Genomic DNA, 16724 nt, shown 5'->3' on the forward strand with positions numbered 1-16724 from the left:
TGGCAGATCTCACGCACTTGTGCAAAAAACAAGGATAAGCCAGTCCTAAATAAAGAGAAGTGGAGCTGTCAGAACAGCAAGGAGAGGAGCTGTGTTTTTACAAATTGGTTTCTGCACTGGCAGATAATTAGCATTTACACTAACTCAAATATTTAATATTTGAAAGAATAACTGTTGCATAATAGGCAGTGGAGGCAATTTTATGTGCAGTTTATCAGGGCTGCCTGATAATGGATTATACTAAACACATAACGTTTAAAGTGAAATATAAAGCCAGCAAGATGTAATTTTATTCTATTCTTCCTATTTCCCTTGAAATGACAAGCACTTGCTGGAGACAAAGTGGGGATTACTAAAGTAGGAGAAACTGTAAAATGGCAAACTAAATTACAGGTGACTTTGTGCAGTAATTAATGAAAGAGACACAGCCTCTCTGGTTGTGTGCATCTTATGCAGCTCTGCTTGAAAGGCTGCTCAACTGGAGAGCAGCTCATTCATAAAACAAAAGTAGAAAAAATCCTAGAATCAGTTCATGTAAACAGAAATTTGTGCAATGTTTTTGAGGAGATTAAAAAATACTGTATTGGAGGCACTGCATTTTGAAATCTGTACCTTAAAGCACAGCACTTTCAAAGGTAACAGTTTAGTGGGACTCAAACAGAAATAAACTACAAGTTGTCCATGCAAAAAATTATTGCCTCACAAGTAGAGGCAATGAGGATCCCAGTTGCCATTAACAGGATTTCAACTTACTCTCCCTCACATTGTGCTAAGAACATTCCCACTACAGAAGTATATCTGAGACGCAAATGTATTTTCTTCCAAAAAACTTTTCTTTTTTCGAGATCCAAGAGATATTTAAGTAGACAAAATGATGACTCAACTGCATATGAGAAAAGACACTAGCTGTCCTGACTGTAGTTAATCATTACCAGGTCTTCCTACCACGGAGTTAAAAGATTTAGACATTTCAGTACCAGGGTTAAAAGAAAGGTAGCACTGGTTTAGTGGCTAGTGCCATCTGGTGAACAAAATCCCAAACATCCTTCCTTCACCCTTTTTAGGCAAACTCTTAGCTAAGCAGCAGGGTAGGGAGGGGGAAAAAAATCCAACTTCTGCACAAATAAGTTGCTTCATGGTTCTGTATTTAGGCATAAAACATAAGACTAAGCCTCCAACTAGGTTAGATAAGAGCTTGACAAAGTAGAGACAGTCTAGAGAGAAGAAAGTTATTTTACAGTACAGCTGATGTAAGAGAAGCTATTCCTTTTTCACTGCATTGCAAACAATACATAACGTTATCCTTACTCAAGAAATGTGTCACATCAGCTGCAGACTTTGCTAACCAACACTGACAAGCTTTTCTTCCTCTGTTAGGTAAGTTTCTTTTTAAAACCTACGTTTCCTCTGCACCCAGGCTTCAAACAGCAGTGGAAGACAAGGTTGCGCTATAACTATTGAATATAAAGTGATTTATGCTATAAATCCATCAGTCTGCCCAAGACAGGGATCACCAACACTCCAACCTCCTTACAGATTCCATGAGGGTTGGAATTGTTGTGTTCTGACCAGGAAAAGACAGATGAGGCAAAGAGTAGCACTGCTGCTTCTCCTAATGTACTAACATTTTGATTATATTGCCTGCTCCTGGCACCATGCAATTGTAACCAAAGCACTTCTGCTTAAACAAAAATATTCATTTTGTGTCCCTCATCAAAGCACTTTTATGTCTTTTTCTCCTCCCTGGCTATTTTAAGTGTCTACTTTACTAGCTTTTATGATCAGGCTGCACCCTATCTGTGAATCCTCTTTTCCCAACATCAAGGGTCAGCAAGGGACGGGATGCATTAGATCTCCCATCCTGCAATGTGATTCCCATTGCCGTCTTGTTGCAACAAGGTCTCAAGGAAGTCAGATGAAGTTTTCTCATGGACTTTGACAGAAAGAGCATTTTACCACATTTGTTTCAAATCTGGGAAAGTATTTTGCAGCATTGCCCTTTCACACAATCCTTTCCTTTTCAAGGATGCATTGTAGTTACCTCTTCATCTCCTAGGCTTCGAAAAAGTTAAGGGTTGTAGCAGCAGGAAAATAAGAAGACTTAGAACTCACAACAAATGTACTTACTGACTTCTTGCATAACATTTTTCACTCCAAGATCCTTACCTCTTCCCTACAGGGCAGAAAGTGAGAGGCAACGCTTGAAATAGCCCAGGAAACCGACAGCAGAGTATGAAATGGTACTCATCTTTCAATTTGTTGTGACAAGACGTTCAGAAACCATACTTTCCTTCATCAGCTAGTATCTCTCTAAGAAAACATCAGCTCTCTAGCAAGATGGCCTGCTTTTTACCCAATGAACTGAGATATGGGAAATAACTTCTTAAGGCTCATTTTCACAATAACTTAGATTTGAAGTAGGGATGACATTAATCTCTATGTCTTACCACAAACGGGATATCCTTCCTTCCTCTTCTTACCCATCTTGCATAACTGAATGGTTACAATTTTTAGGATAGGGTTTGTCTCTTATTTTCTGTCTACAACACCTGGAATAATCTGTTTCCATTCATGGGTTTCCAAATATCTCCACAAGTATTCAGTGAACACTTTTAAAGGGGTTTGTTCAGAAGAGTTCTCTTTGGAAGATGCCATATGTTAAATTCGACATTTGGGCTCCATTCACTCTGTTTTTAGAGACTCTTCTGTAGTCCTGCACTATCTACCATTTCAGGACCTTATACTTCTTTCCACCTCCTCTAATATTCAACAAATGCACCATAAAAATCAATAGCAATAAAATCTTAGCTAAAGTAAGGATATAGAATGTTAAAGGCCCCAGGAAATGTCAAATCAAGACACAAAAGCAAATTTCTCATACTTTACTCATATTTATGGCTCCTACTTTACTCATCTTTACACAGTCAACAGTAACATATTCTCAGCTCTCTACAGACTACATGAAACAAAACCATATAATCACAGTAATAGGCAGTTACACTACTACTACCTGTGGTGCAAAACCATTTGGGTGGGCGAAATCTGGCAATTCCACACCTTCAGCTTTGTCTGGTGTTTAAATATGAATAATGCCACTGTTGCAGCTACAGTTTTACCTGCATGTTTTTTGAGCATGCCAGGCACATTGTGGCTCCTCCCTTTAAATGTTTGAAAGCTGTTTTGTTTTTAAAGAATATTCATCAAAGGATTTTTATTGCAGCACTACAAAATGCTGCCTGACATTGCATTTCCTGCCAAACAACAGGCTAGCCTGGCACATGAACAAGCCCTGTTGCTGTTAGCATTGACAAAACACTCTTGCTCCTTTGATTCATCATTCATTCACAAGAAGCTTTTCTTTTACAGAAGTACTAATACATCCTAAGATCTATTATAACTGCAAAATCATTCTGTCTCACTGATCTACTGTTGGTGACCAAATCAGACAAGGACCTCCCATGAGAAGAAGTCTATACAATGAAAAATAAACTGTCTATTATGGAATCAAGGTTAAAGCTTTCAGTTCCAGTACCAGTTGACAAGCTTACCCTGTCTTCCTTGAGCCTTTGAAAACAACTCTGCCTTACTTTAAGAGATACATGTAGTTCATGTTTTAGAGTCTCATTGTGATATTTCCTTCTTCTTTAATGTTTAGTTATGCTCTTTTCTTAAAGCCTTTACTTAGTGGCTTGGAAAGGACCTCTTGAGCAAAAGGGTAGGCTAGTATTTTGCATAGGTTAAAGTCCATAAGGGGACAACTTTTCAGTACTTCTAAGATACATTATATGTCTGCAGCAGCTTGATTATTTCAGTTTATTTGAAGTGGGTTCTTCCCTCTTCTGAGTTTTATTTCTAACAGGATTTCTCTTGGCCATCATGTCCCAGCCAAGTACAGATCAAGAACATACAGATGATTGCTGATCCTTGATTTATTAGCTGCATTCAAAAGAGAAACTAAAGCCTGAAACTGTTGCTGGAAGCTGATCCAAAGCCAGCAAAATTTTTAGTGGCATACACTGTGGAGCAAAGAGAGTAACATGCTACTGTATTGGGTGGAGAGTCTAGAACATATTCATCTTCCAGTGAAGGATTTACATTCATCCAGATAAGCAGTTACAAATATGACGTTCCCTGGGGCTAGGTCCTAAAGGACAAGACAGAGCATCCACCAATGCTGAATGTGAAATCTGTTTTTAGATACTTCAGCCATCTGGTCACAGCTAAGTCTACGGAGTTCTACAGGATTTCAGAACTATCTTTCTGAAAGTAGTTCAGAACAAATTAGTGGTAATGGTTTTGTGGCTTCTTCAAAGTACTTTTATGTTCCTATGAAATTTGCTTTGCTAATAAAACAAGTAGAACAGAACATTTATTGTATTTGAGCAGAAATCAGCTCTCTCTTCCCCCCTTCCCTTGTCCATCCTGCTTTTGAATACTCTGGTTCTACCAAAACAGCAATAGGTCTGTTACATTTGAAAGAAAAAGGCTTCTATATTAGAAGATAAAAAATCCAATTAAATATTATCTTTCGCACAAAAACTTGAAGCTGAAATTAGGAAAAAAAAAACAAGTCAAAATCCTTCCATTGCAAATACACAATAATCCCATATACACAAAGATACCATTACCCCATCAAAGAGCAGCTTCTCTGCTATTCAAAACATGCTACAGAAATCCAAGAGTCCAGAGAAGTTGCCTGTAGAAAAATACTGAGTGAAGCCTAGACAGTAGGCAGACTCTGACTTGTCTGCTCACTGACTTCTCACTAAAACTACCCTCAGCTATTCCAGTTCTAAGCTCTCTGGATACTACAGGCATCAGAAACCTGAGCTGGAGTTGATAGAGTGCATCTAGTTTAAAGAATGAAGACACAGGACAGACACCCTAGAGGGGAAACTCTGAAAAAGCACCAAAGTGATAGCAAAGTAAAAAGATTCTTATAAGTCAAGGGAGAAAAACAAACCTGGATTTCTATTTTGAGTCACACAGCTGCCTTTCCAAATCTTTCACTTAATATATTCCACGAGCATGCATTGGTTATACCTCTGTCTTTGGCAAAGGCCTTCAAAAGCAACTGAATTTTCCAAGTATGAATTCCAAGACATATAGGAAAAGGGAGTAAACGTTCCCAAACAGGATCATTTAGGTAGAGGTACACAAAATCATTGTTCATTTGGAAGAATCACATAGTCTTTTTCTTGTGCCCTTGTCTTCCCTGATTTCACAGCAGCAGTATTTTCTCCCCACTGCAAACACAGTGAATGTTGCATATCAGCTTGCAAAGTAGGAATGTAAAAGATTCTCTCATGCAACATCTTACCTGGCTAATAGCTTTTATCTTTGCAAGCAATGCCTCTGTGTGCCTCCTCATAGTGTAGGCTCACCATCTGTTTATTAGAACAAATAAACCAACTCACATCACAGGGCGTAAACATCCTCGTATCCTGAACCTACTGCACCCAAGGGCCGGAGGTTTTTGCAGAATGTTTAACTAGGACATGTTTGCTCCCAGAAGTCTGAGATGGCTCATAATCTGTCCTAATAACAACAGGCATAACTAGCGAAAAATTCATCATAGCTATGTGATGGGAGGTAAAAATCCATAAACAAAGACTTAACTATTTTCACTAACAGTATCTTAACATTATCTTTCCAATCTGAAATTCTGCTGCCCAGTCAGTCTGGCATGTATGACTAATATTGTACACAAGTAGATGTTGCCCTTCTAGCTGCCTGTAACATTATTTCATTTTGGAAGCTGCCTGCATTCATTCCCCAAATTTTACCTTTTAGATGAACAAGACATTTAATTGCATGTCATCCCTGGCCTGTGAAACTCAGTACACTTATTTTTCCCCAGAAGCTTAAACATAATCTTTTTTTCCTTCACGTACTCGTTCTCACCACTGATATCCTCCCCAAACAGACAGAAATATCTTTGAACTAATTCTGCCAATAAAACATCTCCCAAATGGTCATTTGTACCTCAATATATTCAGATGCATAAACTGTACAACAAAGAAAAGAGAACATCAGTTAGGCCTATAAATGACCTTTCAGATTTCATTTACCAGTTTTCTCCTGTGAGGCCATGGCTGTAGGTTTTACAGTTGGCTACTGATTCCTACAGATGCTGGAGTTTCAGGTCACAGTTTTATAGCACTTTTTCATAGAAATGAGGCACAATCTACCATAGGGATAATGATGTATTCACTGCTTAAATATTCTGCCTTTGCAACCTAAGAAACCTTCAGGTACCTGAAAGATGCACAGAAATAGCCTTTTAACTATCAAACGAACCACAAAAAACCTACTGTGATATCATTAATTTAAAGTTCAAATGGATTTTTCTCACTAACCCATATTTCTAAGGAAAGAAAGCCAATCCATGCATGCTAATGAACAAGAAGGGTGTCCTGGTGACAGAGGATGCAGAGAAGGCCGAACTACTGACTGACTCTTTGCCTCAGTCTTCACTGCCAAGGCCAGCCCTCAGCAAGCCCAGTCCCTGGAGGATAGTGAGACAGTCTGGGAAATGGAAGACTTTCCCTTGGTAGATGAGGATGAGGTTGGAGACCTGTTGGGCAAACTTAACACCCATAAATCTATGGGACCTGATGGGATGCACCCACAAGTGCTGAGGGAGCTGGCTGATGTTATTGCTAAGCTACTCTCCCATCATTTGTGATTGATCATGGAAGACTAGTGAGATGCCTAAGGACTGGAGAAAGGCCAATGTCACTGCAGGCTCCAAAAAGGGCAAGAAGAACCCAGGAAACTACAGGCCAGTCAGCCTCACATCCATCCCTGGAAAGGTGATCAAACATCACATCCTGAATGGCTTCTCGAAATATATGCAGGAAAAGATGGTTATTCGGGGGATTCAACACAGACTCACCAGGGGGAAATCCTGTTGATCAGTATCCTATGAGGGCATAACTGGCTGGATGGATGAGGGCAGCAGAAGTCATCTATCTTAACTTCAGCAAGGCTTTTGACACTGTCTCCCATAACATCCTCATCAGAAAGCTCAGGCAGTGTGGCTTGGATGAGTGGATGGTGAGGTCGATCGAGCACTGGCTGAATGACAGAGCCCAGAGGGTGGTGATCAATGGCACAGAATCGAGTTGGAGGCCTGTGGCCAGTGGAGTTCCACAGGGATCGGTTCTGGGGCCAGTCTTGTTCAACATCTTCATCAATGACCTGGATGAGGGGACAGAGTGTACCCTCAGCAAGTTCCCTGATGACACCAAACTGGGAGAACTGGCTGATTCCCCAGAGGCTGTGCTGCCATTCAGTGGGATCTCGACTGGCTTGACAGTTGGGAAGAGGAACCTCATGAGGTTCAACAAGGACAAGTGCAGAGTCCTGCATCTGGGAAGGAATAACCTCATGCACCAGGACAGGCTGGGGGAGATCTGCTGGAAAGCAGCTCTGCAGAGAGACCTGGGAGTCCTGGTTGGCAATAAACTAACCATGAGCCAGCAATGTGCCTTGGTGATACCTCATCTGGAGTCCTGTGTCCAGTTCTGGGCTCCTCAGCTGAAGAGGGACAGGGAACTGCTGGAGAGAGTCCAGCACAGGGCCACCAAGATGATCAGGGGACTGGAGCATCTTCCTTATGAGGAAAGCCTGCGGGAACTGGGGCTGTTTAGTCTGGAGGAGACTGAGGGGGGATCTTATTAATACTTACAAGTATTGAAAGGTGTATGTCAAGAGTATGTGGCAATGTTTTCTTCTGCAGTGTTCAGTGACAAGACAAGGGGTAATGGACAAAAGCTGGAACACAAAATGTTCCACTTAAACAGAAGGAAAAACCTCTTCCCTGTTCAGGTGAGGGAGTCCTGGCACAGGCTGCCTAGGGAGGGTGTGGAGTCTACCTCACTGGAGGTTTTCAAAATCCATCTGGAGACGTTCCTGTGGGATCTGATCTAGGTAGACCTGCTTTAGCAAGGTTTTGGACTGGATGATCCTTAGAGGTCCCTTCTGACCCTCCACTATTCTGTGATTTTGTGGTACAGTATACACACAATAGATGTGTGGATTTTTGTCTAGTTTTAGCCTATTGTCAAACACATTGGACAATATTAACAAAATCTGACAGAACAGTAAAGGACATGAAATATTAGAAGACTCAGACATTATATTTCTGTAAATTTGATGAAAATAGCCACAGACAGACTCTACTTGTGTTCTCACTGCCCTGTTAACATGGTTCTTTAATATATGTTGTCTAATTCCAGTGGGAGATATCAGAACCTCACACTGGAAAGTGATTTATGATTTCTTAATCACTGAAAAAGATTTAACAAGAGATCATAGTTTATTAAACATCAGAGAATGTAATCGCAGCACACCAAACCATAAAACCCTATTTAGTTATTTATTTCTCAGACCTACTACTTCAATAATTATTTCCTTCTATTCTAAACATTGCTCAGAACAGAGTGATGGCATGAAGTAACTTACTACTTCTTATTTATGCTTGCCACATAGAGCAGCTAGCTCAGCTTAAGTAAAATAAAAGGAAGGTCTACAGACAGCAGTGTCTCAGCAGCTCCCATTGATTGAAAACAAATCAAAGAACAATCAGTTTATCCCAATGATAGCATAGTAGCTTGTTTGTGCAAGGTGAGCAGGATTCAGTGCATGTATATTTTTTTCCAGGTCCTTTTGACAGTATTTACCCTGATTCCCAATCTCTCTAAGGACGGTTGTTCAAGCAAGGATACTAGGTATGGGTGTCCTTGGCATGTGCTACCTCTGGTGACCTTACATGAGCTAGGAAAGCTTGAAGGGTTGGGAGGGTGTATATCCACTTTACACCCCATCAGTTAGTGTGCATCACATGACGAGGCAAAGATTTCTTAAAGCTGACTGAACTTCCTCAAACTTTACCACAGTTACAAGAACTTGCAACGATTTCACCTTCACAGAAACAAAAGCACAGCAACCACATAAAGCTTTCTGACCATCTCAAAATAACCTCTGCTTTATAACAACTATAGCTGATGGTCTTTCTGGCAGGGGAACTAATGCATGCCACTTTATTTCCCAAGACTGACTGGAAATGAGACTGAATGAGAAATAACAGAAATACTGCTCTCTATTCAACGTGTTGCTACAAAAAAAAAGTGACAGGGGTTCCTCCAGTAGAAATACACAGAAACACTGAAGCTACAGCCAGCCACAAAAAGGGGTTCAGTTATTGTTTCCGTGTAAAAATGAAGTCAATGGCTGGCTGCAGTAAGTCTACGGGGTTGACTCAAATCTCATAATTAATATTTTTCCCATTTGCCTACATTTCCTTTCCTTTTTGGGATGCCCAGTTCTTTGCATTTGCCTTTGAATATGCTGACAATCATATAGCAAAGTGACAAGCGGCCATACAAATATCCAGTTCTGTAAGGCACTTGGTGTTGCAAAGTTCAAATCCCACTAAAAATCAAGAAAGCTCACACTACATGCAGTCATTGCAGAACTGCTGTACTAAAGGTGAAGGCAGAAAATTACGCTTGCTCAGATTAGAATAATGCCATCGTTACACCTCTTTTTAACATGTTTTTCATTTACTAGAAACATTACTAGATATTTATTACTACTATGGCAGAAAGTGCTAATGGCTTGTGCAGCAGGGGTCAGCAATGCATAAATCCCTGAGATTATACTCTCCATAAAAAAAGGAGATGTCATGTAATAATCCCCCTCAAAGAGTCATTAGGAGAATTGCATGGTTTAATTGCTTTTTCCTCTGAGGCCAAAATTTGACGATACAATAAATCCAACTTTGTGGTTCACGGTATCAGACTAAAAAAGAGCTGTGGTGTCCTTACACAAGGCAATGATCCACTGCAAAAACTATTTATAAACACACCAACTGAATAAGACCTCTGGCAGCTCCCATTTGTTCAGAAAATCCTGACTGGTTAACTTTGCAACATGAGGCGTTACGTTGGAAAAGTGTTAACTTCTTTCCCTCCATGCACACACAGCCAGTGGTAACAGTGCTGCAAAAAAAATATATCACAGCTTATGGATAGTGTGTCATGAAGAGAGGCAAATAAGTCACCTCTGGTCTACATCAAATGTGTATGACTGGGTCATCTAGCAACATACAAGTGCAGTGGAATAACAGTCTGAGTCAATCAATTGCGTACTAACATATACTGCAAGAGATGAAATCCCTACTCAGAATAGGGTCACCCTCAAATTTATTTCCGACTATTTCCAAGGATGGAGGTTCCACAACCCCTCTGGGCCCTGTCCTCCTCTTACATACACAAAAAAAAGCTAGTATTTCAGTGGAATTTCCCTTGTTGCAACTTGTATACATTACACAAGATCAGCATAGTCCATTGCACAAGTTACCACATTACTTCTGAGCTTCCCCTGCTGCAGAGCAGCTGTTCAAAATGCAGGTTAAAGATCCAGGCATGTTTTTGAGAGTGTATCATCCAAGCAAAAAGAAGAGATTTTGCAGTGCAAACTTTCTTCAAGCATGAAATCAAATAAATTGGGATCTTATTTAGAATATAAACATTTGTTTACATATCTAACTGCTGAGCATATTAAAAAGATACCATTATTAAAATACCAAAGCAGTTTACATTATACCACTCACTGAGTCCATTTCATGCCTGTAATTGAGAGATTATACCCAGAAGTCTTAAAAATACTGAAAGCAAATGAAATACTGTAACAAGCCACAAAAAAACACGTGATAAGAAACAAAAGATATTTATTTTTTAAATGGTTTTTAATTAAAATGGAAATAACAATTATTATAATAACTGATGGAAACTAATGCTTAAAATTAACCATATCTAGTGTGCTTTACCTGATCCTCCAAGAATGCTGTACAGCATTTACTTTAGAAGCAGAAATACAGATATTAAACAGGTTGCCTGCATTACTAAACCATCTTCTACTTGAATCAGAAACAGCATCCATATTTCATATCTGAGGATGAAAACCAACAAGAGGTTCTGGATGCAGTCATTAATGGTTTACCAGAAAGATGAACACACACACAAAGAAAAATTATGTGCTAGCTTCCACTTTCAAACAAGCAATGCTGCTGCTAATCAGCAAGAACTTAGCTCTTACTGAAAGGCTTTTGAAATTTGCTTTGAAGAAAAACTCTTGGCACGCACAAGTCTTCTTTCCTATTCACAGTTTCTCGCTGCACATATTCATTGACCACTTGCTCGTATCCCTCAGCCTTGAAGAGCTGAGACAAGAACTCTGGAAAAGAAATTTTTAAAACCAATATGAAATATTATGCTTAAGCTATTTTTAAAACACTGGTCTGCATTTATATAAATATATGTTCTTATCTGTTCCAACATGAAAATCACACAGGCCTTCAGATTTCAAGCTGTTCTATGCAGCCAGACTGCTGAATAAAACCTCAGGCAGATTTCCTTTAGACACTTCAACCTAAGCAACACAGCTTGCAAAACTGGGGCTTAAGCTACCCAGTTTAGTTTCCAAAACATGCCACATCACTTGCCACCTTACCACACATTCACATGCCATTGCTACGCAGAAAACTGGACAAAATGGCAAAGTGGATAAGGTGGTATCAAGCTTCCACTAAGTCAAATTGAAAGTGTTTTCCACAAAAAAAGAATCTTGCTTAAAGTATATCTTCCTTAGGAAAGGCAGAAGTACCTCACAAACAGGGTGACCTATGCAGTGCAGAGGGCTGCTCATGATATTTACCTGTCATGTTAACTAAAAATCATCACTTTTCCTTTCATGCTTCTTGTTTCATTTACTCAGGTGGCAATTTCACAATAAATTTAAACCATTCTAAACTTGGACTACTTGATAGAAAACAAAGACATACCATTTTTTCACTGTTCAGGGGGACAAGCTTGATGAAAGGGTTGATCATGGAAGTACAGAAATCTCAGCACTAGAAGAGGTGGTGTACTGAGGAAGGAAGATGACACCACCCATTTTGGTGCAGGCTACCCAAGCCCATCATGAAGCCACATGCACTGGTTGTCAGCATAGTGTGTTCATGTAAAATGAGGGACACACATCAATGAAATATAAGTAAACTGCACTGAATTGTGGACCTACTGAAATCTTATTGTAAGGAAGCTGCACATTTTTTTCCCCCCACACAAAATAACTACCATGCATTCCTTCACAGATTAATATTATTTCAAACAGTAGGAAAATTTATTTTTTTTTTTTACATATAAGAAGCTCAGTGTTGTTACCTGAGGACAGACATATTCTAAATAAGCATCATTCAAATCATCCCATGCAGCAATTACTTAGTGTACCAGTGTGGCACTAACCAAATGAAAAACAGCACAGGTTACAAACTGTGTGGAAATGATGGGAGTCATGTTTCTAGTGACAAAAGAATTCTCAAGAAGTAAACAAAGTTTATATGAAAATTAGAAAGATGAATGAGATGATAGGGATTAAAAATGGGAACAGAAGTGAACCATGAGAGAGTCACAGACCAGCCCAAGGCTAAGCAATTGCTAACATGAGCAATGTAAAATAAATTCTCTCTTTTGTCCTTCCTTCCTCTTCCTCCTCTCTAACTCAATTCTTCTCCCAAATCAAACATGCATACTAGCAAGGAGTTTCTCATTTATAAAAGAATTCTAACACACAATACAAATTGTATTTAAAATTCCACAACTATGTCTGTTTCTTATTTTTTCCCTTTAGCATCCATTCTCTTTGTAAGAGCTAATTGTTTAAACAGAAATCACTCTATAAATAACGGTTCTAGAAATGCTTCAATGAAGCTGTAGCACAGCCTGCATTATCTTAATTTCACCATTGTCCTCTAAAGAATAGAGAGAGCTCAAACAAGATTAATGTTTTTTATATATCAGAAGCAATTAGGCAATATGTTATGTCATAAAATATGAATAACATTTACTTGGCTCCAAATCAGTCTCTCCAGTGACTGTATTCTGGTTTAAAGTAAGATCAAAGAGACTCAAAGAAACACACAGCCCTTATTCACAATGCCCTATAACTGACAGGGAGAAGTAAAGGTTCACTAAAGTTTAGCATTAGGAATGTGAGTTAGAGGATGAGCTATAATCCCAATTCCCTGAGAGAGTCTAGGCAAATTCCTTCATGTCTCTGTACTTCAAATTCTCCAGCAGTAAACTGCAATAATTACCTTCCTTCATAAAGCATTATGAGCACTAAATGAAAACCTGTTTGAATACTGTATCGCATAGAAATGTTTTTTGCATCATCTTTACTACAACAAAACCCAAAACAGAGTGAGCACAGCTAGTTAGTGCTGTCTCAGTAGGATTTGTGCACAAGCTTTTACCAGCACTGTAGTCGTGGTTCTGCTTTAGCAGTCATTAACTTCTTCAGTAGACCTCATCTTGCACACCAGAAATAGCCTTGCTAAAAGAACGATGCCAACATAACTGCTTAGTTGCTGCATGAAGATGATCTGTTCTATAACTGAACACTGGTCTCTCTCCCTTAGGTAACAAATCTGAATGAAATTCAGCAAATTCAGAAACTGTTGCTCTTGGCATATTATAGCCCATACAAGAAGCTGTAAGAAAGGAAATGCTCCAAATAGTCCTGCCAGTCTAAATACCCTTTTCCTCCCCAAAAAAGGGATGGCAGAGGAAGTATGTCACAATAAAACTGTTCATCTGTGTAAAACAAAACTGCCATGGGCATGTTCGCAATTCCCTGAAGCACATTTAAACTGAAGATCCACAGAAAACAAAGCACTCAACAGTATGTCTTACCTTCAGTAAAAAAATACGATCTTGTACCATCTTGTCTAACATAAAAGTTTTCTCCAAGTTTGCTGCCAGATTTGAACCTGAGCATTGCATGATCATACAGTCCATAGTCTCTGAACAATACACACCTGCCTGGTTTTAATACCTGTCAGGTAATACATATATGTTTTACTAAATTAATTTAGCCATATAGAGATATATTTATTTGTATATACATACATACACACATATAACTAAGACAAGGTATTCTAACACATTCAACACAGAAGTGATATATGCATTGAATTAATTCCCTGTGCAACAAAAAAGCTGCCTATGAATTGGACTATCTGTTTTGCAAATGCTTCCCCATGAACGGTAGACTACAAATACTTTTAAGATACCTGTTTGGGTGCTGATCAGCTAAAGAAGCTTTTGGCAACACTCTTCAAATAAAGAAGAAAAGATAAAGTTTAACAATAAAAATGAAGTACCAACTGGGTATTTTCTTTGTTGGCTAGTATACAGTCTAGCACCTGGTAAGGACTAACAAAATTTAGAATACCATGACGTTTCTTTTCTTCATGTGAGAAAGAAAAAATGTTGCAATCTAACATGAAATAAAAAAGGAACAACTTCAGGAAAATGGGTCATGGGATTATTTTTTTTTAAATTGCTCTTTGGTAAACAAGTCAAGTCATAAAGAGTTTAAGATTTAGAAATACATGGTCATTGGCCATGCTGACATTAGACATTTGATGCATGCAGCTTTCCTACCTCATCAAATACCAGCTGTATTTTTTAGAAGAGAAAAGGAGTACTTGCCACTTGCAAATTTGTGTAGAAACCTACAAGTGAGTTAAATGAAGCAGGTATCTCCACAGAGAAAACAATCACTAGTCTTTTCATGTGCATGCGCTATGAGGCAAACCTGACTTTCGAAAGCAGCTGGAGATACACCAAAAAAAATCTAACAGTCCCTTTTCAAACTACTGATGATAAACCAAACAGGATATCTGATAATAGAAAAATACACACATATGCATCAAGAAAAAATATGTTGACTATTTCCCCCTGCAGTCAATATTTGATATCTTGAGAAAATTCAGAACAATCACAATTCAGATTATTTAAACCACTGTCTGGATGGGTCTATCCTAGGATGGGTCTGTCAATGAACAAAGGCAGCCCAGGGAGATGAGTCTCTCCAGATAAATGTTGATCTCTGAAAACCCCACTTATAAATCACCAGAGAACAAGTGTGTTTAATAATAACAATAACATACTAAATACAAGTCACTGTATCTTCTAGAAGTCAGTTTTGGTTCACTGTCATTAACACCTTATCAACATAGACATTCCTACAATCCAAAATCTTTATTTGTAGTATACAACCTAGGAGCCCATGTCATAGGTTCAAAATACCTTTGTGTCATGTTCATGGCATGCTTTAGGCCAGAATCCAAACAGCGTCACAATACCAAGAGAGAAAACAACCAAACATTGTAAAACATATTTAAGTACCCTATACTAGGAAAACTAAATACCTGTGTAGAATCACAGAACAGAACCTTAAGGGTTGGAAGGGACCTTGAAAGATCATCTAGTCCAAGCACCTTGCCAGAGCGGGGCCACCTAGAGTAGGTCACACAGGAACTCCATCCAGAGAAGGAGACTCCACAACCCATCTGGGCAGCCCATTCAGTGCTCCCTCAATCTCACAGTGAAGAAGTTTTTCCTTGTGTTTCTTTGGATCCTCTTGTGTTATAGCTTGTACCTGTTGCCCCTTGTCCTATCATTGGACATCACTGAGAACAGCCTGGCTCCATCCTCCTGACATCCATCCTTTACATAGCTGTAGACATAATGAGATCAGTCTCCTCCAAGCCAAAGCCCCCAGCTCCCTCAGCCTTTCATCATAAGGGAGATGCTCCACTCCATCATTTTGGTGGCCCTGCACTGAACTCTCTCCAGCAATAGAGTATTAAAGATCACCATTACAAGAGGGGTTATTTTCTCTGAAGAAAACCATGTACTTTCACGCTTAAAAGAATCAAAGTGCTTGAAAGGCTGTAAAATCAGCTGACTTTACCTTGTAGATATTCCTCAAGACAAGATGCATTTTGTCAGGATGAATGGCAGAAAGCACAAATATAAGTGTGACAACATCCACAGAATCTGCTGGTATATTTTCTAGAAGATCATCTTTGGTAAGATCACACTGGAACACTTTACATCTTTCAGTACTGTATAAGGCATTTTTCTGTAGAAATGAACAGAGTATGGTTTTACTGAAAATGACCAGCATTTGTTACTGCAAGGGTGAAAAAAAATTGTGAAACTAATCAGTGAGCAACACGACAGCAAAAGAATATTAACTTCCAACAGGTGACTAGTGCAACCATAAATTCTTTGCTGCCTGCTACCATGAGTGAAACGACCACCAGTAGAATAGTCTGTTCTCAGGAATTTGAGAAGGAATGTGTGTTAAGACAATGCAGAAACATACCACTTCTGTTACACCACTGCTTCTACTGTTTAAAAATATAGAAATATTATTAAAAGAAATTCTGGTTTACAAGGTGACTGAAGTATAGCTCTTGATATACAGTAGCTCAGGTTCGTGTTATGTAACCTGCAGCAGAGCTGTTCTAGCCCACAGTTCTGCTGGATAAAAGGAAACCTGGTCTTGGCAAGAAAGAACACCAGCAAGAGCTGTGGAGGCAGACAGTACTCAGTCATCCAAAATCCAGGGTACACACTCAGCCTAACCTCATCTTGCAGTGCAGCTGTGGCATCACAGGGAGCTGCTATCCTCTCCTGTTTGCCAGAAGTATGTGATGGCAAAGATAGGAAAAAATGTGTAGTATGACTTGTAGTTCTACATAACAAATGTCCAAGAGAGAATGCTTTCAAATAACATCTATACAGAAATTTACCCATGATTACAAACTTAAAAAACTGAGACTTTTAAAGCCCAAAGCC

The 16724-nt window shown here is 39.1% G+C and overlaps 1 protein-coding gene across 9 annotated transcripts in view; it reads right to left on the minus strand.

Annotated features, from left to right (window-relative positions):
- METTL6 (methyltransferase 6, tRNA N3-cytidine) overlaps nt 1–16724 on the minus strand; it is a 20017-nt gene continuing 3293 nt past the window's right edge. For 5 of the 9 annotated variants that reach the window (XM_061996323.1, XM_061996322.1, XM_061996321.1 and 2 more), the window contains 4 exons: nt 15832–16002; nt 13764–13905; nt 11107–11244; nt 10759–10959 (listed from right to left, as the gene is read on the minus strand). In XM_061996323.1, coding sequence (XP_061852307.1) covers nt 10934–10959; nt 11107–11244; nt 13764–13905; nt 15832–16002 — 477 coding nt within the window. In that variant the 3' untranslated portion in view covers nt 10759–10933. Of the gene's footprint in view, nt 46–10758; nt 10960–11106; nt 11245–11851; nt 11938–11967; nt 12006–13763; nt 13906–15831; nt 16003–16724 lie in introns of those variants that run through there. The other 4 variants (XR_009818733.1, XR_009818734.1, XM_061996325.1 and 1 more) reach the window with 4 other exon arrangements.

Source organism: Colius striatus, chromosome 5 (assembly GCF_028858725.1).
Source record: "Colius striatus isolate bColStr4 chromosome 5, bColStr4.1.hap1, whole genome shotgun sequence".
Taxonomy (NCBI): Eukaryota; Metazoa; Chordata; class Aves; order Coliiformes; family Coliidae; genus Colius; species Colius striatus.